Source organism: Trichoderma camerunense, assembly GCF_050948025.1.
Source record: "Trichoderma camerunense strain CBS 138272 chromosome Unknown V8C40scaffold_25, whole genome shotgun sequence".
Taxonomy (NCBI): domain Eukaryota; kingdom Fungi; phylum Ascomycota; class Sordariomycetes; order Hypocreales; family Hypocreaceae; genus Trichoderma; species Trichoderma camerunense.
Window position 1 is genome coordinate 267,640 of NW_028145345.1, and position 26,166 is coordinate 293,805.

The following is a 26,166-nucleotide window of genomic DNA, read 5'->3' on the forward strand; positions in this document are numbered from 1 at the left end:
CGGCGGCCGAACCGATTTCTTCTGGTGCTTCGTATTTGTCTTTGTCCCCCATTTAAGTGAACCCCCCGTGTAGATCTGCAAAGCTTGTACCTATGGCCCCATATATACCCTGCTTATTTCTGTGTCAACACGCGTACGGAGAATCTCTTCTCTAGATCGCGTTCGGCAAGTATTCGGAACGGCCCTTGAGCGCCACACGATCTATATTTTCCTTAAATCTCTCATCGCCCCCAAATCTTTAACGCTACTAATGATATCATTGCCGCAGAAGCCGCTCTGGAGAGGGGGCTTCGCTGTTCTAGAAAAAGTCCGCGGATGGAGCACTTTATAAACATAGGGGCCATGGAAAAGTTGAGTTAACATCCCACTGATCTCCGAGACAACTGGCCTCGAAGATCAAGAAACAGTGCTGCTTCATCTTCATCATTGGAAGCTTGCATTTGTTGGAATATGGAAGCGCGTTATGTGTCGCCACTTATTTGTCATTTCGCCACGCAAAAAGTTCAACGTTTTGCGTCAAGGCATCTACCGCTTTAGTCTTCGGAAGACCTAAATATGCAGTTAATCATAGGTAGGCTATGGGGAGTATTTTCAGGTGGTATACAGGTAGATTTATAAGCAGCCTTCAATTAGAGCGAATATACTTATCCTCCATCTTTTCAATGCTGGATTATTCATAGGATCGTCATAGTTCAGTATTCATAAATATATTCAAGTTGTCAACTTGTCATCTACATCCCATTGGCTTCCCGAAAGAGAACATGGTGGGACACTGCGCAGTGGTATAGAACTCCCATTGGATAGGGCCAGAGACAACCGCCAGCTATTGTCCGCGGTAATGCCCCTGAATAATACCTGGCCATAGTGGACTCTCCACGGACCAGTGGCCACGGATAGGTCACGTTCTGGAATAATGCAACCCTTCTACTCAACTTGGATCTCGTATAACGTATCATAGAGTAAGGGTAGCCCTGGGTAAAAGCCGGTGGGATAGATATCTCGGTATTGCGTCTGCAATGCCTCGGTAGGCACTTTAGCGATTCCAATGGAATTGACATACAAGACATACAATATTCAAATAGGGGAGTTCTAAATCATATATATTGATGCTCTTTGTCAGATAAATCTAAACATTCACTTCTCATCGGTACAAACAAACCCTTACAAAGAAAAAAAGCAACAACCAATATGGGTTCAGTCGTCGAATCTCAAGAGACACGCTCGCTCATCAATATCATTGACGATGATGCTGCAAAAGAGCCAAACCGTCCGTTCATTTTTGTTCCACGATCAAGTCAACCTCAAGATGGCTGGCAGCCAGTGACCTATGGACAGATGGCCAATGCCGTCAACCATGTCGCCCACACCATCAAAAAGATGGCCGCCAAGCATATCCGAGAAGACAACTTCCCAACTATTGCCTATATCGGACCAAATGATGTACGATACATCATCATTATGCTTGCCTGCATCAAGGCCAAGTGCAAAGCGTTTTTCACTTCGCCTCGAAACACCATCGAGGGTCAGCTGTCCCTTTTGGAAGCTACCGACTGTCACTATTTTCTCTACGGAGAAGGTTATCAACCAGTGATTAAGAAGGTACTTGCACAGAGACAGATGCACGCTTCTCAAGTGCCGAGTGCCAAGGAATGGATCACAGCCAAGACAGACTATTTCCCTTATCAATACACGGCATACGAGTCCCGATGGCATCCTTGGATCGCTATGCATACGAGCGGTTCAACTGGAATGCCAAAGCCCATTGTGATTAACCAGGCTAATATTCAACTCTGCGGTGCCCTCCGGCACTATCGTGACGAACGAAATAACCCTTCTCTATACGAGGGATGGGCTTCTCGAGCGTCACGATTGTTTAGCCCGATGCCTCTGTTCCATGGTGTTGGAATTGCTTCCTCCATAATGTTTACTGTCTACTATGGCTTGCCTTGCGCATTAGGTATTCCCGAGAGGCCATTGAGCGAAGATTTGGTCAAAGAATGCCTGGCCAACTCTGGTGTGGACGCGGCTCTATTGCCGCCATCAATCATTGACGGCATGTCACAGACGGAGGACGGTCTTAAAGCGATAACAAAGCTCAATCTTATCAGCTACAGTGGAGGCAACCTTTCAGGCGCCGTGGGGGACAAACTCGTGGCCAATGGTGCATTCCTCATCAACATGCTAGGATCCAGCGAGTAAGTATACAAACCGAGCAATGTCAACCATTTAAATAATGAGCATGAGCTAACGGCATCTTAGGGCTTTCCCCATGGCACTGCAATTTCAGCCAGATCCCAAGCTTTGGCAATACTTTATCTTTAATACGAAAGTTATGGGGGCAAAATTTACACCTACAATGTGGGATGGGATTTACGGGCTTACGATTCAGCGTAAAGATCCCTTGGACCCAGGCCTACAGCCTACATTCTATAACTTTCCGGACAAACAAGAGTTTGTCACGGGTGACTTGTTCCAGGTTCACGATACCTTGCCTGATCACTACAAATACTACGGACGAAACGACAACGTCATTGTCTTCTCCAATGGAGAGAAGCTCAATCCCGTGACAATTGAAGACATTGTCGTCAGTCATCCTTCTGTCAAGAACGTCCTTGTGGTTGGCCAGGAAAGATTCCAGCCGGCAATGATCCTTGAACCTAAAGGTCTGCTGAAAGACGATACCGAGGCGGAGGCACTGATTGATGACGTTTGGCCCCTTATTCAGCAAGCAAACGAGCACACCGTGGCGCATGGTCAGATTGTACGGGAGCTGGTTGCACTTTCTGACCCGAATATGCCATTTTTTATCGCCGGCAAAGGCACTGTGCAAAGAGTTCAAACAGTCAACTTGTACAAAGAGTACATTGACGGTATCTATGATCGCGCTGAAGCCGCTTTGAGCAACGTCACCCTCGACATCACCAGTCGAGAAGGATTAGCGTCTTCGATCCATGAACTCCTGAGAGACAAGCTCGGGATTGAGCAGCTTGAGCGAGATGCAGACTTTTTCGGTATTGGGATTGATTCACTGCAAGTCATGACTATCAGCAAGTTGTTAAGAGGCGGCTTGAAGAGGGCTGGAGTCGAATTTGACGAGGGTATCATCGCCACTCGCGTCATCTACTCCAACCCTTCGGTCGATCGTCTTGCAGAATTCCTCTTCCGATCCATATCTAAGTCTGATGGTCAGGAGATTTCTGAAAGTTATCATGCGCAACAGATCAAGGACATGAAGGACATGGTCGCAAAGTATACCCAAGACTTGCCAGAGAGCAACGCATCCCAGGCGAACCCCAATGATATTAATCAAACAGTCATTGTTACTGGAACAACTGGATCTCTAGGTTCGTACATATTGGACCAACTCATCTCGTCATCACGCGTCAGTAAAGTATACGCACTCAACCGTGGCGGTGATGGAGGCTTTTCTCGGCAATTGGTCGTGAGCGCAAGCCGCAGCCTTTCCCTTGACTTTGCCAAGGTCGAATTCCTTGGTGTGGATGTCTCCAAGCCAAAATTTGGGCTCGACGCTGCAAAATACGCAGAATTGCTCTCTTCGACTGATAGAATTATTCACAACGCTTGGCCAGTCAACTTCAACATGAGCATTGCTTCATTTGAGCCGTATATTCGCGGAGTTCGCCACTTTGTTGACTTTGCTGGCGCAGCATCCAAGAAAGTAGCTCTGGTATTTGTATCAAGCATCGGCACTGCGATCAACTGGACGGCCAGTGAACCTGTGCCTGAGCGACGTCTCGAAGACCCGACTCTGGCGGATCTGGGTTACGGAATATCCAAGCTGGCTAGTGGCTGGATCTTGGATGCAGCGGCGGAAAAGTCTGGTTTGGCAGCTGCATCTGTGAGAGTTGGTCAAATTGCAGGACCAAAGGAAGGAAATGGCATTTGGAACCCGCAGGAGTTTGTACCCAGCTTGATTGCTAGTTCACTGTACCTTGGTGCTCTTCCACAAAGGCTCGGAATATATCAGAATGTCGACTGGGTTGCAACTGAGGATGTCGCTGGTATTCTAATTGATCTTGCCGGAATATCGAAGCCTGTCTCTCTCTCCGAGATTAGCGGCTACTTCCACGCCCAAAACCCTACAAAGGTCCAATGGCCCGAAGTGGTTGAAGTCTTGCGAGACTTTTACGGAGATCGAATCAAGGAAGTCGTCAGCCTTGACAAATGGGTATCACTGCTCGAAGTATCGGCTGCAGAAGGAGGAAATGTCGACAAGAATCCAGGTGTCAAACTTATCGACACATATCGGGGTTTGAGCGAAGCAGACAAGAGCGGTGCGGCTCCGCTCAGCTTTGCCATGACGCGTACAGCCTCCAAGAGCGAGACGGCTGCTGCCTTGCAACCTATCACACCTGAGCTAATGCGAAAATGGTGTGAAGGCTGGAATTTTTGAGACTAGAGGGAGTTGGGTGTGGATGATGTAGCACCAGAATATCACTGGCTGTTGAGATTTGTTTCCCTGTGTATAGTATTACGTTAGACATTAATAGATTATGTGGCATTATAGTTTTAGATTCCACCATTAATATTCTGGAAAAGCTTCTTGAATGGCGACTACAATTGTCTCGACGTACTACTAATATGACTCCTTGATGAAGCAGCGATGAAAATGTGAGACTGTCTGGACTACCAATAGCTTCACAGTAGAGAAATCTTTCACAGATTTTTATTGACATCTTCGCGTATCAGTTGCCTTGATTTCAGCGTCATTAGTCGTCCGTCTCGGGACCAACCAGTAGATTACGAATAGCGCCAACCTGATGTGCCATGACATATTTTATTAGATACCAGTGATCGATAACCCCAGTCATCAGCCGGAGACTTTTGAGTTTTTAGTACTTCCGTGATTTATATCTCGGCACCTGGGATGCATACTCTTCCAAAGATTGCAACATGCCATGCAGCTCGTCCGGCACGATTCCATCGGGTCCTCGAGTGTCGATGTTCTTGTTCTTAAATTAATAAAAACTTTGAACAGAATCTATACGAATACCAGCTGTCACTATAAGGCGGTCTCTGTCGGTCTCTAGTATTGCAGCATATTTTCTACGGATATTAAGCCAGCTCGATATGGCTCCTGTGGCCAATATGGCCAATAAGCTGCCGCAAGAGAAGATTAACAATAGACAGCAGAAGGAGAAATTAAGCTCACTGTCTGTAATTCGTTGGCCTGTAGCAATCATTGGTCATCTTGGAATATCGTGGAACCACTGGTCCATTTTTAATCGTAGTGAAGGAATGGATCAAACAGATTTGGGTTACCGCTTACCTAGTGCCTCTGTCTTTTCAACTCTTGGCACCGGCTAAGATAGCGGCATCTCTTCTACGAGTACACGTATCTACTACAACGTAGATCTGCCTCTATTTGCTTCACTAGGTATTTCCAGTCATCAGATAACAATGCTTGGTCATAGTTTGCAGCGCATATTTGTTACAATCCCTTGCTTTGTCAACGACTTGCTACGCCTCGGCTGCATAGAGAGCACACTGGCAGGTCCAGCCAATCACGATACTACCTTGGTCAAGGAAGCTGTGGAATGACGATTGCCCGGAATTAGACACAGCTAAGCAGGTATCTTTATAGAAAGAAAACGAAAAAAAGTTACCGAGGCCGATTGCTTACCTTATGAATGTGAGCTCTTGACAGGTCGATCCATAAAATATACTTGGGACTAAGGCAATCAGTGAGAAAGGGGCCGAAGCTGACAAGTGGAAACTCGATTGTTAGGCAGAGGCTGGGCAACGCCATGGACATTCTGGTGTAGACCATCATCCTAATCGGGCAATTCTGGGCACTGCGCTAAAATCGTGGTCGTGACACTTGGACACAACAATGTCCACCATATTCTTCTTTGGTAATTAATTGTGGTCGTGGCAGGCATCAGAGGCTTACAAATTTAGGTTTGAAGGAGATGGAAGAATAGATTGAAAGAAGAAAATTTATAAGCTGGCGTGCCTGTCAGCTCAGTGAGGAGGACATATAAATAACCATAGACTCTCGTTACAATGGGTTTGCGGCCCCGTGCTAAACAACCCAACCACTTTTCCACACAATGTACGAAATGGTACGTGACTCGCCCTTCGGGCAGATTGTCCGATTCGTCACCAAGAATGCGTATTTCCGACATCCTGAAGAACAAGAAGGGTTTACGCACCCTTACTACAGCTCCGATCCTTTCCCAAAGGAAGCCGAGGCAGAACAATCTACGACTTCGAATGCCGGCCTAGAGGATGCTGCCACCCTAGGTTCTGGCAAGCAAGGCGATCGAGATGCTACAGGGGATGTTCCAACTTCTGGATCCGATGAAGATTTGGAGAATAACAACGCGGAGAACCCTATTGAGAGGGTGGTTACTATGCAAAGTCAGCATGAGGCGCATAGAACGGAGAGTCGCGCTATCAAGCCAACGCAAACAAGCGACGGGATGATAGTAGTCGACTGGTACACCACTGGTATGGCAACTTTTTCTAAAACCACCTTGATTTCGATTTGTTTGGATATGATTGAATAACCATGTCTTAGATGATCCCGAGAACCCGCAAAATTGGAGCGCCTTTCAAAAAGGCTTTATCGCATTCCAGATTTGGTAAATGAATATTAGCGAATTGGTTATAATAGGAATTACGACACTAACTGGTCAAAGCATTTATTCCTTTGCCGTGTACTTTGGCTCCTCCATCTACGTCGGCGCCGTTCCTGAGGTCGTCCAGAGATTCGGCGTCAGCATCGAAGTGGCCTCATTAGCCCTATGTTTATATGTCTTTGGGTGTAAGTAACGGCCGAATTTCCCTAGAATGCTCAATAGCTGACTTTACGAATAGACGGCCTTGGTGCCATGTTATTCTCCCCACTCAGCGAGTAAGGCCCCCGACTTAGATCTGCTTAACCGCGTTTTAGGCTCAGGTACAGTGAAGCTAACAGGTGTCAAGGATCGCCGCGATTGGGAGAAATCCCCCATACATCATCACGCTCTTCATTTTCACCATTCTATGGGTCCCGGCATCCGTTGTGGATAACTTCCCCGGATTTGTGGTCCTTCGGTTCTTGACTGGTTTTTTCGGTACTTGCATCACGACCCCCATGATAACCCATCATTGATGCTAATGGAACCAATAGGTGCTCCATGCCTTGCAACTGGAGGTGCTTCACTGAGCGATGTTGTATGTGCCTCTAAGCGTATGACCATTTGATCTCGGCTGATTCAATCTTAGTACCCCCTTATCCATGTCCCGTATCTGTTGATCATCTGGGGTGCAGCCAGTTAGTCTCTTCTCCGAAATGCCAATCGATTTCGAATGCTAATAGTTACCTAGCTGTGTTCGGTCCTGCTCTGGCGCCGGTCGTCTCAAACTTTAGTGCTCCCGTCAAAGGATGGCATTGGGTATCTTGGGAGATGCTGTGGCTCAGTGCTCCGATCCTCATCAGCTTCTTCTTCCTCGTACCCGAGACATCATCGGTCACGATCCTGTATCACCGAGCAAAGCGCCTACGAAGAATCACCGGAAACGACCGATACCGTTCACAAGTCGAGATCGATCAAGCTAAACAACACCTGACGATGAAAGACATCCTATACAACGCCATCATCAAGCCTGTCGAAATCAATGCTCTTGATCCCTCGGTGCTTTTCTCAACCATCTACACTAGCCTTGTCTACGCCATCTTTTATTCCTTCTTTGAGGCTTTTCCCATTGTTTTCTCAGAAACGTACCACTTTGACTTTTCTGTTTCCGGACTCCCATTCTTGGGCGTGTTGCCAGGATTGTTCGTCGCGTGCACTTTGTGTGTCTTGGGTTGGCACTATCAAGTCGTCAAACCGTTTCAAACCGAAGGATTCAAGGCATTTGGCATTCCAGAGAACCGCCTGGTGCCGGCACTCTTTGCATGCTTTTGGCTCCCAGCAGGCCTGTTTCTTTTCGGTACGTGATTTCCATAAGCAGGCCAAGTGCCTATTGATGTGCTAACATGTAACAACAGCATGGACGGCTCGCCCAAGCGTCCACTGGATCGCTTCTATTATAGGCCTGTCGATGTCTATTGTCGGCACATTCACCATTATTGCGTGTATTTTTCAGTATTTAGCCTTCACCTATCCGAAATACTCGGCATCTTTGTTTGCGGCAAACGACTTTGCCCGGTCGACGCTAGCAGCCGCCGCGATCATGTTCTCGCGACCAATGTTTGTTAACCTGGGAATACACTGGGGAGTGTCTTTGCTTGCGTTTTTGGACATCATTTGCTGCATTCTACTGTTTGGACTCTGGAAATTCGGACCCAAGCTGCGAGCCCGCAGTCGCTTCGCCGAGTCATAAAAGCATTCATTGAACTAAAAATACGCACGGCGATACATTTTGAAGATTGTAGTATAACCATAATTTTTACTCTTCGTTTTATAATAGAATCATGGTACGCAGTAGCTGTCAAGTAGTCTTTTGGTTCATAGCCTATAGCAAATATTCAAGTTCCTATACGTTTAGCTCTGTAGTGGCACTCTTAGACTTTTGTGCTTATAGCTCGTCTATTATCAGTGAGGATAAGAACACATATCTTTATGCCATGCTTGTGGAATTACGCTTCTATCCAAAACTGCAATCGCGCGGTACCTCATGCATTACTACACTCCACATGTCAAGAAGGCTAGAGAAGCATTAGAGCTATCTTACATGTTTTAGCAAGCCATATAAGGTAATCTCGATATCAGGTCATATCTGCCTTCAGTATACACATAAATCACCTCAGGAAAAGTCCCTGGACTAACTATAAACAGCTTATCGAAGGGAAAGGGATACTAAATCTTGGTAGAAGCATGGTGTGTGCCTAAAATAGTCTTTGTGATCACCAGGCTCTTGGCAGAGACTTGGCGCAACCTAAATGCATGGAATCTTTGTCTATACGAGATGATGCTCGAGACTTATCTCTTATTAATCCGCGATTCCTCTCAACAATGCAGTTCTCGTCAATAATTGCGGAATTATCATGATCATCGATATGAAAGGATAATCTCATTTAATAATTCCGCAACCTTCAACCGATATAGCCTAACTACACGATTGTCATCCCCCTCATTTTCATCAATCCTGCTCAGGCGCTAGAACTTCATGTGCTCTACCATGATGTTTCGGAACTTGCATGATATTGGGGCCGTAGTATTGATCTTCCATCTTCCCTTCTTTCGCGCCATTTGGCTTCTTCATACGTTCCGCCCATTTCTTCATGTCAATGGTATTTGCTAGGCGCCAATCGGTGAGCTTGTCAAAGTTGATGCACTTCCGATCAATAGACCTGGGGTGATGATATCAGCAAAATCGAGGATCTAAAGAAATCTAGATCTATAACGTACATATCTGGAAATGGACGCTGTAGTTTCTCAACCCAATGGAATGTGATGAGATTTGCATTTCCACTACACTGTATAGCTTGCATCAGGATGTCAATGCAGTGGTTGATGTGCATTTCGCGCAGCGTGGCATTATTAGCATCAGGATTGCCCATTTGCATGTTATAATAGGTCCCATAAGCAATCTGCCGGAGAGTATTAACGCAATGAAGCTGATGATAAATATCCAATGCAGTGGCATAAGCATCGTCGCCCAGTCCCCATATCTCTGGATCAAGCTTTACAGCTGTTTCTGGGTCTTTTCCAAGTCTTATGATGTCAGCACGTGTAACAGGAAACACACGAGTAAGTTCCCATTCCTCCCATGTTCCATCTGCAGCAGAGTTGGGCATCTGCCGTGCAATGGAGTGTTCACTAGGCGTGAAAAGTGTCCCGTTGATCCTTTTTGTCACCATTTCTAGGTCGAGAGCATCATGAATGGGGCCTATAGAGGTAGTAAGACTCAAAGAACCTTTATTGACAAGAGATTTTATCACTTACTCCATGTCGAAGATGCTCGAAGCTCTCCGTTCAGCCTCCCTCTTAGCCGATAAATGGAGATTGAGAACAGAGATAAAGAGAGTAAGAAGATAATAACGTTGAGGCATGTTATGTAAGAGACGCTTAAACGTGAGCGGCGCTTGTTTTTATCATCTTCTTTGTGCAAAAGGTCTCCATCTTCGGCCGTCTCTTCTTCAGAACAAAACAGGCGAGTAAGATGAAACTTGTAATGATGCAAATCTCGTAGAAAGGCCATACTGGATATGATTTCCTTTGCCGTAGGACATGTAGCTGTCTTGACCTTGGAGACATGAGTCCCCAAGCCTGAAGAATGGAAAGGCAAGCTACCAGAAAAATACTCCAGAGCGGTGTGATTGATACGGATTTACGCAGCATTTACTTCGCCTTTATCTTGAAGTCTTAATCCCGTTAATTAGTTCGTGTTAGTGCAATGGCGTGAAGCTCAGAATATTGGGCATCATGGATATGCTGGCTTAAATGGGCATACTCTGTAGATTAATCAGGAAGGTGCCAAAAATACGAGTAAAGATGGGGACGAACAAGAGGGGGCAAAAGATGAAGATTTCTTGGCTGGAGCTAAACATAGACGGTTGGACAGCTGCTCCATAGGTAGTTCAAGGTAGAGAAGCGCGGGGGTACACTAAAACTGCCTTTTCAGAATGAGAGAGTTATCCTTGAAATATATCATCTGCGGACTATATAAAGGGTCTATTTTCTTTGATGTATCCAAATTTGCTCTCCATCCCCATTGATTCAATCGCCAAGAAGCATTTCCTCGGGCCCAAACCCCAATATACACCACAATGAAGCCTAACACCGTTCTCCTCGTCGGCGCAACTCTGTTCGCAGCTCTCGCTTCTGCTCTACCAACTCCAGTGAGTTAAATTCAGGGTTTGAGAGAGAGGTTGACACTAACCTTAATTTTTCAGACAGTACCAAAGGCGGAGAAAATTGATGCCAATGCTGCTGAGCCATACAAACCAAATTATTTCACCATCATCAAGAAGGACAGCTTTGAGGCCGATGCTGCTGAGCCATATAAGCCAAACTATTTCAGTATTATTAAGAAGGATAATATTGATGCCGATACCGCTGAGCCATACCGGCCGAATTATTTTACGATCATTAAGAAGGATGCTGAGACTGAGGAGTAGCTAAGGTTACTAGGCAAAGTAGATGAAAAGTCTTATATAGCTCTAAGCCATTACGGCCTCTGAGTATAGAACACTTCAATAAAGATTTTCGTCGATGAATCTCGCTCTTGGTGTATAGCCTCTCTTAGAGACTTCTCCATTTAATCATCAGCTTATCAGTGTTCCAATAGCCATCTGAGGCTATTTCGCTCATTTATGGCAAAGACGAGCTAGTGCCTCTCTCATGGCATCGCCTCGTACGGCGCTGCCACTACTACATATACATACAAGCCTCTCGGTGCATCATCTAGTGCTACTTTGTTCGTTATCGTGATCTCCCACCAATGGTGCACTTGGTATACCGAAACAACCAAGTAGGCATAGGGCCATGAGTGGAACTTCCAATGCAAAAACGGCTTGGAACCCCTTAAACTTGGCATCCAATATGTCTTGGTCCCAAGCGGATTGCGATACTCCTTTCGCCACTTGCGAGAGAACTGTATTTGGGACATTATCAGGTAGAGCCGATTGGGTAATCGCAGTCTGCAAAGCAGTTGCGATTGTCATGCCAATAACGGATCCAAGCATTCGGAAGAGATTCCGTGTCGAGGTCGCAACCGCTCGATCCTTAGGTGGGCAATGTGCTTGGAGGGCAACGAGACCTAAATGCGGTGAGCAATCGCGATAAACTCATCACAATGAAGCAGATATATGACCGAATCAACTATACCTGGCTGAAATACGCATCCAATTCCCCAGCCTTCAACTAGTAAGGCACCCAAGTAGACCCCAACGCTGGTGTTTTGGCGAAACAACATTTTCAGGCCAGCACCCAACAGCCACAAGGCTATGCCAGGGTGATAGACGTAGTCATAACTATTCTCTATCAGCCTCATTCGTATACTCAACATAAACGACTCGAATGTTAATTGTCTAACTTGCCTTCCGAAGATAGTCATGGCCGGTCCGGACAAAACACCAGAGACGCTTGAAAACAAAAGTATAGGCAACATCAGCGCAGAAGCTTGCAGGGGATTATATCCTCGAACATCTTGAAAATATGCCGGTAAAAAGTACATGTCTACCTGCCATACAATATTGTAGAAAGCGCTCTGCACGAGAAGAATGGCGGTGGCCCTGTTGGTGAAGAGCCGAAGAGGTATGAGAGGAATGCGCGCATATCTTTTCTCGATGATAGTAAACGCAGCTACTGCAAAGCCGCCAACAATCATAAGGGAGATTACTTCGGGACTGCGCCATGGCCAGGAGGTTCCGCCCAGATTGAGAGGTATCTAATAGTACGAAATTTGTTCGTCAGCAGGAACATATTGCAGCCAGTGTGATAGTATAGTTTTGCGTACCAGAATGCAAAGAAGCGCTACCAGGGATGCTGCAAGACCCATCCAGTCGATTTGTCTTGCTTTGGCCCTCCAGCTTCCCGTAACAGACGTTAGTGGTAGAAAAGCCATGGCAGCCACCGCAGAAACGCATGCTAGGATTGGAGGGATGTAGAAGATCCATCTCCAACTCGCAGCCCCTGCAATTTTTGTCTTCTGTATCAGGCTTGCCGCCATGAATGGCCCTACAGCTGATCCAGCACCAATAGACGCATTGAGCATTCCCTGGTATTTCCCTCTGTCTTTAAGACTCACGAGATCGCTGACAATGATTGCTATGATGGAGCTGATGCCACCACCACCAATGCCACTTATGGCACGACATGCGTAGAGCCAAGCAGGGTTGTGGGCATTGGCACACAGAATGTCGCCAAATACGAGGAAGCCGACCGAGAGCATCAAGAGCGGTTTACGGCCGAAGATATCTGACAGTCGACCGTACAGAGGCTGAAAAGCGGCCTGGCCCATCAAATACGCCGTTCCGGCCCAGGTAATGCTGCTACCAGCGCCGAGGTCACTGGCGATATTTGGCAGGGCCAGAGCAACTGAATTGATGTCCAGCGAAGAAGTAAAGTAGATGATTGAGAGACACAGATACGCAGGAATGAGGCGCCGAAGCGGTAGCCGAGACGATTGGTCATGTATCTCATCGCTAGAACTATCGATCGTGTGGGCTGTTCTAGACCGAATAGTATGCAGGCGTTCGATTTGGGTAGTTGCTGTAGTTATCGCTTCATGCTGGTTCGGGAGAAGCGAGACATCCCCGATTACCTGACCCTGAGTCGAGACACGGTTGGTATTTTGATGATGATGGCGTTGATTGTCGGTTAGTTCAAGCACAGCGGTGGCAGACATAGTATAAACAGTGTAAAAAAAGGACTGTTTGGTGATGATTACACGGATGAGTGATTAACGAAGAGAGTTCACGGCAAGGTAGACTATGAAAAAAAAATTGACGCCGAAAGTCGGTCACTAGGTATGACTCCATCGCGTCTTCAAAGGGCGCAATCCCGGAATTAACATCCATGGATCGGTTAACCTTAACAAAGATGCCGCTCATACCTACTTTAGGCTAAGCGATTATTATGTACACTGTTCAAGCTGTCGCGGAAACTCTCCGACTTAACATTGTCTATCATAGATAATTATACTCTTAAGATACGATAAAGAGTTCGGTAAAATAATACGGTATATGGTATTCGACAATGAAGACCCATAACCTACTAATCCGCCGATCAGAGACTGGTCTGTGGGAGAGCAAAGTAAGCCTCGACTTTTCCACCACGCATGGTTGTACGAATTTACAATACCATCAACTTAGTTAAGGAATATTAGTCCTAATGCACAAACTTAACTTGAGACTCTCAAATGAATCTGGCGGTCTGTATTGTCATTCTATCGAAGAAGTGTTGATGAAGTACAGCGTAAGAGAGAGCGATAACCCATGAATTGGAATTATACAATACCGAAGTGCTAACCTGCATTCCTGAGCGGTGAGATCAAACTTATTGTACTGTCTATCCAAAGAGTCTAGGCACCAACACATATACACCTAGATAGCAAATAAATTTGTAAAAGACTGTTATAATTTATGTCGGTCACAATTGTCCCTCCTGTTGTGCTCTATGAAACAGGTATATATGATGGGATAATTGCTATCTGTGACCTTCAAAGCTCACACTACATAGACAGTGTAAATCGTGCAACTGACCACTGGGATAAAACTCCACGAGACCAAGCGTTTGTCCCCGGGGTACCAACACCAGAAGGCACGTTTTACCGTACAGAATGAATGTAAGACTTAATAATTGAACCTACCAAACGCTTCAATGGAAAGTCAGCTAATTGGACTGAAATACAAGGAAATTGTTCGTGTACTCGACCGACTTGCCTGGGGCTTGACTAACTGGAGTATTTGGTCCGTAGCCCAACGTATCCAGTAAACCGTCCACAGCGACCGCCGGCGTAAAGGATCAAGTGGGCCATCTTGATGGTCTCGGCACTCGGCACATGGCTGTGTTACGCTGTGTTCCTAGAAATAATGAGGGTACCGCCCAGATCGTTCATCTCATTTTCTGCTTAGAATCGCATAGCAGTTGCTCTTGAAACCGTATTCGAACTACAACTGCCCATTTAATTTTTCACTCTTATAAGAACATTCAGGGATGAAATCGCCATTGTCGTGCAAAACCTGCCGAACGCGCAAGAAGAAATGTGACAGGGGTTTTCCGATTTGCCACTACTGTCTAAGGCAAGTGTTGTAGTCACTGGGGTTTCTTCCTTTCTTTCAGTTTATGCTTTTAAGTGAACCTGAACCTGCTAATAGAGACAAAGAACCCATGCTCAGTGTTCGTACCAGTTTGGCCAGCCTTATGGCACTGACAGCAAACCCGCAGGATCGGTTTCACCAGTAGTTACCAATAGCCCGCCTTGGCTGTCCGTTCCCGCTATTATCAACTTTCTCGACTACAATACTCTGGAAAAAGCATCACCTGAAGCCCCTGCTCGCGTCGTTGTGGGTCCAGAGTTGCGCCGATTTGTTTTTGATGACCAGCTTTTGGCACAACACATTGAAACTTATTTAAACACTGTTAATCGCTGGCTGCCATTTGTTCGACGCAGCAATTTGGGAAAATGGGCATCGGCCGCGGCAAGCCAATTCAATGGAGAAGAAGTGCTCCTTCTTGCATGCATGAAAAATTTAGTTCTCGCGCCTCTGGGCAGTGACCCAGCAACAAAGCAATATTTGACTATAAAATCAGCTTTTATTGGAGCCGAGCTTAGTGGACCTGTTACAGTTGCGGTTGTTCAAGCCTATCTCCTGCTTCTGCTTTATGAATTTGGACATGGAATCTACCCTGGTGCATACACCACTCTGGGGACCTGTATCCGATACCTTGTTGTTCTAGGCATCGACGGTACGAGCTGTCCCTCTTACCAAACAGACAACTGGATCAACCTCGAAACTGAGAGACGCCTTTGGTGGGTTGTTTTCGCAATGGAACGGTGAGAAATTCAGCATGGTGATCAATATGATGTCTTGAAGGCTCATATGAGAATAGTGCAATAGCTCTCGGGTGTCCGCAGCGGCCATTATCTATGAAGGAGCCCTACGAAAATACGGAGCTTCCTTCTGACGAGACATCGTGGAAACAAGAAGTGAGTGTTTCGAAAATTATCATAAAGCAGTGGCTTAACCTTACTCTCAGGCTCCAGCATCTGAGCCAAATCTTACTCTGGCTTCGCCAGCGTTGTCTAATATGGGAAATTTGAGGCTCTTGGCCCATGCGTCATACCTTCTTGGCCGAGTTTTGCAACACGTCTCAGGCGAAATATTACCAGAAAAAGACAAAACCGAACAGCTACACCGAACAATATGCGCTCTGATTAATGTTCTCGAAGTGGAGAATCAGCTTGGAATAGTGTCAGTTGGCGTACCAAGAAGTATCTTGAATAGGTTGGGTTAATTTGGATTCTTATCTATAAGTCTGCACTATCCTTACTAATACTGTAGTGCCGTATTCGTTTTATACTCGTCGACTGGGCCATTGCAGTTTGGCCTCTCATCCATTACTCAAGATCCGCGATACTTGGCAGCTTCGAATTTTCTTGACAGGGTCAGAACATACTTCAAAGGAGAGTTAGGATCCCTAGACGCAGCAGCCCCCTTTTTACTACACTGGGGCTTTCAAACTTTCCGGTTATATCATCAACTATATCAGCAAAGAAAAACCATTGATGACATAAAGCCATTGAAGGAGCTAGGCGAAACGTTTCATGAGCTGGATAAAAGATGGAAAGTTGCAGGTAAGACAAGCCTTGTTATAATCATGCCTGCCCTTTGCTCAGTATTTCGATTTGGTCTGATTATGAGTAATAGGTGTTTATGCCTCTATTTTGAACATGTATCAGTTTATATAAGCTAGTTGTACCCATCAGTTAGCGGCGGATACGCTTTGGGTAGATACAACGTGGTTTGTAAAGTACCTATATACGAACGAATGCAGGCCTTCGGTGAAGTCTGAGTAAAAGGATCATACCTCGGTCAGCTTCGATCTACGTGCTGAAGCTATCTTTACAAGCCTCTGCCATACTTTTTGTAGTCTTCTTCATCAAGCTCCCTAGACCCATTGTGCTCACTAACGGGAATGTCGAGATTGATCCCATTATTATGCACGTATCCCCACCACTTGTCACTTAACCCTTTAGCCAGGGAACTATACTCATCTACTTCGCCCTTTTTCTGGAGGTAATCGCAAACGGCATTGTCCGCTTCCCCTTCAGCATCGTGAAAATAGACTCCCGGCACTGTGTAGGGGTTGAAGGCTAGCTCCCATGAACGATATGCTGGCGGCATAGGCGTCACAACACTGCCGTTGGAATCATAGGCTTTAACCTCTGCAGTCGTTGCCATGCTGCGTTCTCCTCTCCGGTTGGCATCCATAATGAGATGGCCAGACACCAAAGAAACTTGCTGCTTTGTCCATGCCCGGGGAATGCGTTGCTTTTCATACAGATCAACAGCCTCTGGCAGTGTAAGAACACCGCGGACGACTTCATTCAATAGACGCCCGAGACACGCCGAATCTTCAATAGCCGTCGCAGCTCCTTGGCCCATATGATTCTGCATACAATGAGCAGCATCTCCGAGAAGTACGAGATTCTTCTTTTCATTTGACCAAGTTTTCATACGAGGCATCTGCAGCAGAGGCCATCGCTTCGTATAGCCGGCTATGTCGATAATTTTGCGAATAATGGGATGAAAATCCTTGTAATAGCCCCGAAATTCGTCGATATCGACATCTTCCATGCGAGTCACGTATTCCTCTTTGCAGAATGAAGTAACAAGATTCATCTCTTTCCCACCGGCAATAGGATATGTCAGAATATAGCCGTTCGGACCGGCCCATATGTCCATTGAATCATGGAGATAAGTGCGTGCCTCCGGGACAGCCTCAAATATCCTGTCATAAGATAAAACCATTCGGTATGCTGCCGATTTGGAGGGCGCAACCGGCATGACACCAGGGTGGATATGGTTCCGTATGATGGATTTCAACCCATCAGCCCCTACCACAAAGTCAAAGGAGAATTTTCGTCCATCTTCTGAGGTTACAGCAACTCCTTTGCCGCCGTCATCAATTTCAACGATTCTAGTCGCAATCAGGACTTCCGCACCATGTTTCTCCGCAGATTCTTTGAGAGCACTGAGCAAATGGTCTCGGCGCACCACCCACCTAAAAGAATTCAGCACGACAGTTTCTTATCCAACTCAATTTGAGCATCACTCACCATGGGAAGCCAGTGGCCTTCACCATCCATTGAGGATCAGAGTGGGCAACAAGCTCTGAGCCAAACCAAGTGTTACAGTACTTGTGAGTAACAAGCTGGCTGCCTAAGATATCACTGACACCCCATCGGATGAGGAAGCGCGAAATGTTTGGATACATCTTTGTGTGACAAACATTAGAAGCCTGAATAGGTATTAGGGATAAAACCTCAACTTGCCTGTATGCCTGCTCCAATTTCTCCCAATTCTTTCGCCGCTTCCAGGAGGGTAACTTTCGCGCCAGATCTTGCTATGGCAATAGCTGCTGCTAAGCCTCCAATTCCACCACCAATGATACCAACATGAAGCGATGTTGTAGACATGATGAGGATTCAAGTTGAAAAAAGAAGTGGTTGTATAATTCAGTTCAGTGAGGACAATAGAATGTTGATTGAATTAGAGAAAGAAGCGAAAATGCCAGCATGATAGAGCCCTTTTATAAACAGAAGATTGACCTGTCCCTGCCATCCTTTGAGACCACCCCTTTCACAAGTCCCCAGTATCCAACTCAGTAATTCTAACGTAGTCTCCTGATTTACGAGTTTACTACCTGATCCATCTCTAGGATCATCGGCAAGGCCCTTCAACCCATACGTGCCAGGAATGTGAATATGTGAACATTCATGTGTTGGGTTGCATGAGGTAGGGGTGACGATGGGAAATGTGACTAAGATACAACACGGGACACCAACATCACAGTGGTTTTGAGTAATTGCTCCTGTTCCTTCAAGTACTTTTCTTATTTTTTTTTATAGAAAAGGTACTTTCTTTACCTCAGTGAATAATTACAGTCATCGAAGTCCAAATGCAACAAAACAGGTACTTGAGAGGCAAACGGTGAGACGTTGTTTTTGGAATATGTGACATTTGAAAAGCATTTAGTATCATTGGCTGCTACAAGCTTGGTTTACTACCCACGTAATTAAGTTCCCGGCAAAAGGTTGCCGAGCCCGCGGTGAATCAGCCGGCATCCATTCCGTGTAATTCACAGATGAAAACAGCCATTGCCGCTTTGTTTCCGAATCATCACTACTTGCCGACATCAGGTTGAATAAGATGGGTCAAAATGCTTAAATCCGCGGAAGAAGTTTTCGGAATACTACCGTAGTATTATCGATGATACACGAATGCACTGACTCAGATTCGACATTGAAGCGACATTTGATGTTACTTTCTATGCAAGTTGTGGAGCCTCGACTTGAATCGACATCGGCATTTAGCGCCAAAACTTGTAATTTTGAACTAAATGCCGCTTCTCGATGCTGATCTACATCTGTGGGTTCTTCTGCAACAAACCTAGGGGGTTATCTGACCTATGAATCATCTCGTATTGCGCGGACGGTGATGTGCCAAAATCCATGCATTATGGGTCTTCAACCTGGAGCGCTGTCGACTTTGACTCCGCCTGGAATGGGATATGAGAAAAGGAGGGACGCAGACCGTTTCTCCAGCAAAACCACAAAAGGAGACAGAAAAATGTAGGAAAGTGTAATTTCTGTTCAAGTAGCGTTTTCTTTTGACTTTGCTGTGTTGATCAAGCACAAATATTTACTTTGTTCATCATGTCCAAATTATTCAGCGTTGATGAAGTTGCCAAGCATGCGTCTAAGGCAGATCTGTACATGATCATTCATAGCAAGGTTTACGATGTTTCGACTTTTATAGAAAAGCATCCGTGAGTAATATAAGAACTTTTTTAATCTTCATCACCAATTCGTGTATAGTACTGATACATAAATGATCACTAGCGGGGGAGAAGAGATTTTAACGGATGTTGGTGGCCGCGACGCTACGGAGGAGTATGACGATGCTGGCCATTCCGAAAAGGCGGATCGGCTTCTCAAAAAGCTTTACATAGGGGAAGTTGACTACTCAGCCGTCTCACAGCCTGTAGGAAAGCCACTGAAGAAAGACTGTGAGAGCTATAGACATGTCACTAGCACACACAGCTTGGGTTTCATTTTGGCATTCCTCGCCGCAGCGTTGGCATTAGTGTTGGTACATTACACTCAAAGCTATGATGTAAATTAGTATTTCTTGGAGCATTATGCCTATTTATAGATTTAATATGATTTCAATCCCAATTGAACTATAAAGTAGACTAAGTATTTTGCTACAAGATTAACTATGAAGCTCGATCTAGTCCAAGTATCGTTTTGACGAAGTCTAGGCGGTGACTATGGGCAAGTGAATAGGAATATGCCGGGAGATTTACAGTGTAATGATAAGTCCCCGAATTTGACATTGGGTTACATACCTATGTAATAAGAGTGTACGCCTGTAGGCATCTAAAAAGTATTTAATAATCTAGATCCCCCACCGCAACATCCTCTTCCGCCTCATCAAGTTCCCTTGTTACTCATTAGTTGTTTACTGCTGTATGCAAAATACCAAACATGGTTCACTACTACGAATCTCTCCCCGAAGACCTCAAAGAATGGGCTTTACAGCAGAAAGTTTTCTTTACAGCATCGGCTCCTCTCAGAGGTAGTCACGTCAATGTCTCCCCGAAAGGCCTCTTAGATGCGACCTTTCACATCTTTGATCCCAACCATGCGGCATACATGGACTCCGCCGGCACAGGGATCGAGACGATTTCCCATGTATATGAGAACAAGAGAATTACCCTTATGTTTTGTAGTCTGGATGAAAAGCCTCGAATAATGCGACTCTTTTGTACTGGTACTGTTATCGAACGAACGGATCCGAAATTCCCAGGCCTCATTGAATCCATGGGCAAGAAGGAATTTCCTGGAATAAGAGCAGTCATCATGCTTGACATACTGAAAGTCAGTACATCTCTGGGTGCTCTACTATAGTACAAGAAAAGTATTAACTTTTCGGCACCAGGTTCAAACATCTTGCGGCTACGGTGTGCCTCTCCTCGAGCGCGTCAACCACTCAGAGCACTTGGGAGAACGATCGGAAAGTTGCAAATGCTACAAAGACCGGCCGACTTTAGAAAAGATGCTTGGCACAATTGTGAAAAAGGGCAAGCTAGATCCATTTCTGCAGGAGTCAAATGCCCGAAGCATAGACGGCTTGCTGGGTCTGCGTGAAGCAAGAAAAATGAGAGGGGAATGGTTATTCGCTTATGATGTTGGTGCATGGATACGCCGACAACTCCTCCAAGGCCCTGCTATCACTTTTGGTGTCTTGATCGGCTTTTTCCTTTTTTCCTATGGAATTGCGATTTTAACATACATCGTTGACCTCGCGTTTAAAATGTACAGAATGACTGCTAGGGTCGAATGAACTGATGAAATCTTTCTGGCATTGATTGACCCCCGAAACTATTCTGTGCATAATTCTGCTTCGTTACACCTTGAAGTTGAGGAGTCTCTCGGCGTTTTTAAACGCAATCTTGGAATACTCCTCCTCTGTGACCATACCACTTTCTCGAAGCTCTTCCATGAAAGCCTTACCTTGTTCTGTAGTTGAGTATGGGTAGTCCACACTATACAAAATCCTGTCGATACTCGTGCTTCGCAGCAGACATGCCATCGGTGGCATTGTAAACATTCCGCTGGTAGTCAGCCAGATGTTTCTCTCCCAGACCTCTTTGAAACTCAGTTCGGCTTTTAGCCAAATTTGTCCCACTTTCTCATCTATGCGGTCCAGCATATATGGCAACATTTCACCCATATGGCCTACTACCACCTTCAGATTCGGGAATTTCCAGAAGATGCCCGCAGCGTACATTCGTAACACAGATAAAGCTGTATCGCAATGCCATCCCCAGCCGGCTATTCCAAGCGCAGCCCCAACCTCTTTATCGTAGTTCCCATCGTAAAGAGCCGCCTGGACATCCTCAAGTGGTGTGGTGGGGTGTATATAAATTGGAATATCGAGTTCTTGGGCTTTAGCAAAAGCATCCAAAGCAATCTCATCGTCGTAGTATCGGCCGTCATCAAGATGACTGTCAATAAGTGCACCAACCATCCCCAGCCCTTTGATACATCGTTCAAGTTCAGCTGCAGCAGCTTTGCCATGTTTCATAGGCAAAGCCGCAAAGCCTCTAAAGCGTGTTTGAGCTTTAAACGCCTTTGCCAATTCATCATTAGCTGCCGCAACAACTTCCGGCGCCAATGAAGTGATGCCAAAAGAATTGGAAAGCACTTGGATGCCAACGTGTCCGCTATCCATGGCCTTGATGCGAGAACCATTCGGGCTAATGTCGGAGAGCTGTTCAGCCCACGCGGGTTTTACTTTGGTATAAAATTTGCTTTGCGAAGTTGGCAAAGCTGCGATTGCATTGCTAGAAAGGAAATGCTCCTCAAGGGTAATAGTGGGATACGACATTGTGTTGGTAGGTGCTAGTTAAGTGGCTAATAAGCTGAGTGTATGTATGGAATCTTGTGCTGTTGAACAAACTCAAAGTAGTCGCATGTCTTGAGCCGACTATTTGACACTATTTATATCTTCTATTACTTTTCAATTCTGAGGAGTTTTCTATTTTTCTCGATACTCTTGATCATCTTCTCAATTGACTTAGATCGTGTTTGTCGGAGGTTAAGTCCGGGCGGCGACTACATAACCTTACCTCCGCCGCTCCAAGGAGTGGCAGTCCACATGCGTCGCTCCATCCGAGATCCATAATTGAATCTATACTAACAACTCAACCTAAAGTAGTCCGGATGCGCGGAATGAGGAAAATATCTCCCTTTACCTCTCGCTTAGGATATGGACAACTAGCCGATGATACGGTCTTTATCTACCTATACTGACTCTTACATAGTAGCTAGGCGCATTATCATTTTTCTGAAGAAAGCAAACACTTTAAAGTTTGATGACAATCTATATGCTATCTTTTCGTTTTGACAACACTACCTCTTGGATTTATTGACAATCTTGTGAGTCACATGGACAATTGTCCAGTTAAGAGTCTGCTTGACTTGATCGCTCCTTGGCGCTATTAGGAGGTTTCCCTCAGTTTAGTATTTGGATCTGGATATTTTTATTACAATACTTTTTAAGAACTCTTACACGGGACAATCATTTTACGTAAGATTTAATAGAAGAACTTGACGAAAACCTCTAATAGCTTCAGTGGTGATCACCCAAATAAATATATTGACAAGACCGGTAACAAGAAGACGTTACTGATCCTCGCATATGTCGTAGGTGTTGAGTGAACCTCATGATGCAATTGTAAGCATGTCAACCGTTTCATACCGAACACCGAACCCTACCACCGCCCCCCCGCCCCATGTCTGCCGCGTTTCTCTGCCGAGATTCTCAACGGCTACACCAGCCATAACGGGTCTCGTGAGAGCCTCTATAAGCTCCTCTCTACGATGCCTATGTCTCCCGTACTAATACAAGTCTCTACATAAATTTCATTGGATTTTACTGATCTAAGCCAACGTTGCTCAAGTTGAATCTCGAATCACATGAAGGCACAAGATGACAAAGTCGGATGACAAAGTTGATGGGTTTGCAATAGAACCCCACTGCTCCTGCATGACAAAAGACTATCCAACAGGGTTTATTCCACTGGTATTTCTTACAGTAGCCATCTGATAATTCCGGTTCGGAAATACGGAGTAGAGATATGCCCAAAATGGACATTAATAATTCTTGGTTCCCTGCATAACCATTTGGAATAGTGAACACTGCCAATCCTCTTACTCTGGAATCTCGTATTTAGAACTACGAGTTACACCGAGTCCGTGGTTGTAAGACCGTGCGGAAGAATCCGTGCGGAAGGGTAGTACACATAGACATATAAATTAGGAGCCATCATTCAAGGAATTTCAGGTCTCTTCAGAAGAATATAACGTTTTCAAAGATCTTCAATCATGCCAGCTCATCTCATATTCGGCGCCGGTGGTGTTGGCCATACGAAAGACTCCTTCACCTTCACGTGGGATACTCCCGAGAAAGTCTCAGAGCTCCTCTCATTACTCAAGCGGCTCAACCTCGAAGAATTAGACTCTGCGGCTGTCTACCCTCCTGGTAACCCTGGGCACACAGAAATCCTGCTAGGACAGGCCAAGGCTGTTGATCTAGGTTTTACCATCGATAGCAAAATTTTCATTCGCGAGCCAGGAAAGAATCTCACAGACGCAAATATCAGTTCCAGTATAGACAATACCCTAGCCTCAATTGAAACAGACCATGTTCGGACATTGTATGCGCATTTTCCGGATTCTGGAACACCGCTAGAGGTAACAGCAGCTGCATTCGACAAACAGTATAAGGCGGGGAAATACAAGCAAGTGAGTTAAAACCGAGCACAGGATGCGAAAAATTGGATTGCCTGTTTCACAAACGCTGATACTACTTGAACAGCTTGGACTATCCAACTTTTCTTATGAGGATGTGGTAAAATATTTTCAGATTTGTGAAGAGAAGGGGTATATTAAGCCATCCGTCTACCAGGGACATTATAATGCCTTGGCTCGCTCCGATGAGAAAGATCTTATCCCTTTTCTCCGGAAACACAACTGCGTTTATAATGCTTACAGGTATCTATGTCTCCCAATTTCTTGAACTCACTATGATTTCATGTAAACATTTCATCCAAACCATATCAGAAAATTTCCCAATTTATATCAACTTGCTAACAATAAATTCAGCCCCGTCGCTGGTGGGTTCTTAACTGGGAAAGTCACATTTGGTGACAATCTTTATCGTACGCGATGGAGAGATGCGAGCGCTATGGACCAGTATGTCTCACAGTACGACAGACCAGCGATGCATGACGCCATTCGCAAACTGAAAGAAGCCTGTGATTCTACTTCACCACCATTGACGCTTCAGGAAGCGGCGTTGCGCTGGATTGTCAATCACTCGGCACTGGGTGAAGGTGATGGGGTCATTGTTGGTGCTAAGCGTGTTGGCCAGCTAGAGTCGAACGTAAAGGATGCTCGAGCAGGACCCTTACCAGAACATGTACGAGAGACAATTGAAGGGCTTTGGTCAGAGGTGGACATGGATTAGCTTGTGGAAACCAAATTTCTTCATCGCGGCTATAACGCAAAGTCCGATTTACAGATATCGATGCCCTGCAGCCAGCTATGACTACCTATGTACTTACATACCTATAGGTTTCCCGCAAATTGACCTTAATATACACTCATTAAGTAGCATAATTACTTAGGAACGTCGGCGCCAGCCACAGGCAGCATGACTTCTCCATAATTGTCAATTTTCGCACCACTACATCGTCTTTGCTTCCATGGACGGTCTTACAGTCAACAGTGTTACTGAACCATTCTACGTATAAATAAAATTGAGATAACTACGTGATACAGAAAATTACATAATCGGTACAAAAGAAATATTAGTAGTTTTCGTCGTGAAAGCTCTGAGATCATGGCTTAGAAAGCCGAGTGAGATGAGGAAGGGCGGGCTTGGGTAGCATTATATAGTCACCGCTGATAATACAATCCGTTAACTTTTTGTGAATTAAAAGATAACACGTTTGCTAACGACATATTGCTTGCCTAGTCCCCGATAAGTGACCGAGGGTGCTGCGGTTCGGGGAAATTTTGTTGGGATATTTGGAAAGGTCACCAAAGCCATGACTTTGCGAGGGCTCATAGCATACATACCAGCCCTAGACATGCCCTAAATAGGCCATGAGCCAGAATAATTTGCTCCGCAGCCCCTTCGCAGGACGAGAGAACGATGTTTGTAAAGAGCATCAGAGAAGTAACTAAATGGAACGTGTGTTGCTCACTTCACCGACAAATCCACCATCGAGCAGCACCTGTTCGCCCTTACGAACGGTACATCATCTTGATAAGTCAAAGAATGGTGGCAGCTTTATTTGTCGCTTTATAATGCGCAGAAGATCAAACAGTGGTAAGGTTCTTGTCATAGAACTTGCCCAATTATCCCACAACGAATTAATGAGACTCTTATGAGAGACATTATGTGAGAAAAGCTGGAGTCTGACCTAAATCCCTCACTCTTTGTGGTTGTATGTGCTTAGAGTCGTGTGTATTCGGCATATCAGCCTGCGTAGATAGGTATGAGGGTATTCGGTTTGTCGTCAGAGTATTGGACACGTCTACTGCCATGTCTTTGTATTTGCTCTCGACACCGGTGACTCACTCTGTAATCGGTCCGAGGCACTGAGGATGCGTTATCAGCGCTGTCTTCTATTCTCTCGTGATTACGATCGAGGCTCGCTGAGGATTACAAAGTGGATAAACAACCCGATTTCTCATTAAACGAAGCGGGTATTTTCGAACTTGAAAGAAGAGCACAGAAAGTATCGTAATACCGTATTCACTGACTTGTGAACATTTGTCACAACGGAGCTCTTTACGCTGATTAAGTCCGTACATGTAGTTACCATTATCAGATATTGAGGTTATTCGTGTGGAGCAATAGGCTGATTACACAGCTGAATACATCAAGTATACGAATTCGCC

The 26,166-nt window shown here is 45.4% G+C and overlaps 11 protein-coding genes across 11 annotated transcripts; 7 read left to right on the forward strand and 4 right to left on the reverse strand.

Annotated features, from left to right (window-relative positions):
* Positions 1 to 1,188: 1,188 nt before the first annotated feature.
* V8C40DRAFT_283833 (NRPS-like enzyme) lies at positions 1,189 to 4,414 on the forward strand (the record flags this gene model as incomplete). The annotated part of the gene is made up of 2 exons (XM_083222040.1): positions 1,189 to 2,195; positions 2,260 to 4,414. 2 exons carry the CDS (start codon positions 1,189 to 1,191, stop codon positions 4,412 to 4,414), a joined length of 3,162 nt encoding a protein of 1,053 aa, XP_083067935.1.
* Positions 4,415 to 6,074: 1,660 nt separating this feature from the next.
* Positions 6,075 to 8,334, forward strand: V8C40DRAFT_278065 (MFS transporter; the record flags this gene model as incomplete). Its single annotated transcript, XM_083221028.1, has 9 exons — positions 6,075 to 6,474; positions 6,545 to 6,608; positions 6,666 to 6,790; positions 6,844 to 6,880; positions 6,952 to 7,082; positions 7,139 to 7,182; positions 7,234 to 7,282; positions 7,336 to 7,941; positions 8,000 to 8,334. 9 exons carry the CDS (start codon positions 6,075 to 6,077, stop codon positions 8,332 to 8,334), a joined length of 1,791 nt encoding a protein of 596 aa, XP_083067936.1.
* A 759-nt stretch (positions 8,335 to 9,093) lies between these two features.
* On the reverse strand, positions 9,094 to 10,460 carry V8C40DRAFT_283834 (oxidase ustYa family protein; the record flags this gene model as incomplete). Its single annotated transcript, XM_083222041.1, has 3 exons — positions 9,900 to 10,460; positions 9,363 to 9,843; positions 9,094 to 9,304 (listed from the first exon to the last, which is right to left on the reverse strand). The coding sequence occupies exons 1-3, from the start codon at positions 10,153 to 10,155 to the stop codon at positions 9,094 to 9,096; spliced, it is 948 nt and encodes a 315-aa protein (XP_083067937.1). The 5' UTR covers positions 10,156 to 10,460.
* A 141-nt stretch (positions 10,461 to 10,601) lies between these two features.
* V8C40DRAFT_283836 (uncharacterized protein) lies at positions 10,602 to 11,074 on the forward strand (the record flags this gene model as incomplete). The annotated part of the gene is made up of 2 exons (XM_083222042.1): positions 10,602 to 10,795; positions 10,850 to 11,074. The coding sequence occupies exons 1-2, from the start codon at positions 10,724 to 10,726 to the stop codon at positions 11,072 to 11,074; spliced, it is 297 nt and encodes a 98-aa protein (XP_083067938.1). The 5' UTR covers positions 10,602 to 10,723.
* On the reverse strand, positions 11,026 to 13,441 carry V8C40DRAFT_125399 (major facilitator superfamily domain-containing protein). Its single transcript, XM_083210997.1, has 4 exons — positions 12,415 to 13,441; positions 11,996 to 12,345; positions 11,784 to 11,929; positions 11,026 to 11,715 (listed from the first exon to the last, which is right to left on the reverse strand). Exons 1-4 carry the CDS (start codon positions 13,303 to 13,305, stop codon positions 11,357 to 11,359), a joined length of 1,746 nt encoding a protein of 581 aa, XP_083067939.1. The 5' UTR covers positions 13,306 to 13,441; the 3' UTR covers positions 11,026 to 11,356.
* Positions 13,442 to 14,527: 1,086 nt separating this feature from the next.
* Positions 14,528 to 16,437, forward strand: V8C40DRAFT_257664 (Zn(II)2Cys6 transcription factor). Its single transcript, XM_083218542.1, has 6 exons — positions 14,528 to 14,701; positions 14,785 to 15,456; positions 15,513 to 15,609; positions 15,660 to 15,907; positions 15,965 to 16,257; positions 16,331 to 16,437. Exons 1-6 carry the CDS (start codon positions 14,616 to 14,618, stop codon positions 16,369 to 16,371), a joined length of 1,437 nt encoding a protein of 478 aa, XP_083067940.1. The 5' UTR covers positions 14,528 to 14,615; the 3' UTR covers positions 16,372 to 16,437.
* Positions 16,438 to 16,449: 12 nt separating this feature from the next.
* On the reverse strand, positions 16,450 to 18,102 carry V8C40DRAFT_283842 (uncharacterized protein; the record flags this gene model as incomplete). The annotated part of the gene is made up of 3 exons (XM_083222043.1): positions 16,450 to 17,687; positions 17,743 to 17,900; positions 17,959 to 18,102. 3 exons carry the CDS (start codon positions 18,100 to 18,102, stop codon positions 16,526 to 16,528), a joined length of 1,464 nt encoding a protein of 487 aa, XP_083067941.1. The 3' UTR covers positions 16,450 to 16,525.
* Positions 18,103 to 19,341: 1,239 nt separating this feature from the next.
* Positions 19,342 to 19,810, forward strand: V8C40DRAFT_270798 (cytochrome b5-like heme/steroid binding domain-containing protein; the record flags this gene model as incomplete). Its single annotated transcript, XM_083220218.1, has 2 exons — positions 19,342 to 19,454; positions 19,528 to 19,810. The coding sequence occupies 2 exons, from the start codon at positions 19,342 to 19,344 to the stop codon at positions 19,808 to 19,810; spliced, it is 396 nt and encodes a 131-aa protein (XP_083067942.1).
* A 365-nt stretch (positions 19,811 to 20,175) lies between these two features.
* V8C40DRAFT_278068 (pyridoxamine 5'-phosphate oxidase family protein) lies at positions 20,176 to 21,034 on the forward strand (the record flags this gene model as incomplete). Its single annotated transcript, XM_083221029.1, has 2 exons — positions 20,176 to 20,568; positions 20,630 to 21,034. The coding sequence occupies 2 exons, from the start codon at positions 20,176 to 20,178 to the stop codon at positions 21,032 to 21,034; spliced, it is 798 nt and encodes a 265-aa protein (XP_083067943.1).
* V8C40DRAFT_283844 (amidohydrolase family protein) lies at positions 21,033 to 22,081 on the reverse strand (the record flags this gene model as incomplete). The annotated part of the gene is made up of 1 exon (XM_083222044.1): positions 21,033 to 22,081. One exon carries the CDS (start codon positions 22,079 to 22,081, stop codon positions 21,098 to 21,100), a length of 984 nt encoding a protein of 327 aa, XP_083067944.1. The 3' UTR covers positions 21,033 to 21,097.
* Positions 22,082 to 23,580: 1,499 nt separating this feature from the next.
* Positions 23,581 to 24,867, forward strand: V8C40DRAFT_270801 (NADP-dependent oxidoreductase domain-containing protein; the record flags this gene model as incomplete). Its single annotated transcript, XM_083220219.1, has 4 exons — positions 23,581 to 24,000; positions 24,074 to 24,249; positions 24,361 to 24,676; positions 24,832 to 24,867. The coding sequence occupies 4 exons, from the start codon at positions 23,581 to 23,583 to the stop codon at positions 24,865 to 24,867; spliced, it is 948 nt and encodes a 315-aa protein (XP_083067945.1).
* Between the last annotated feature and the right edge of the window lie 1,299 nt (positions 24,868 to 26,166).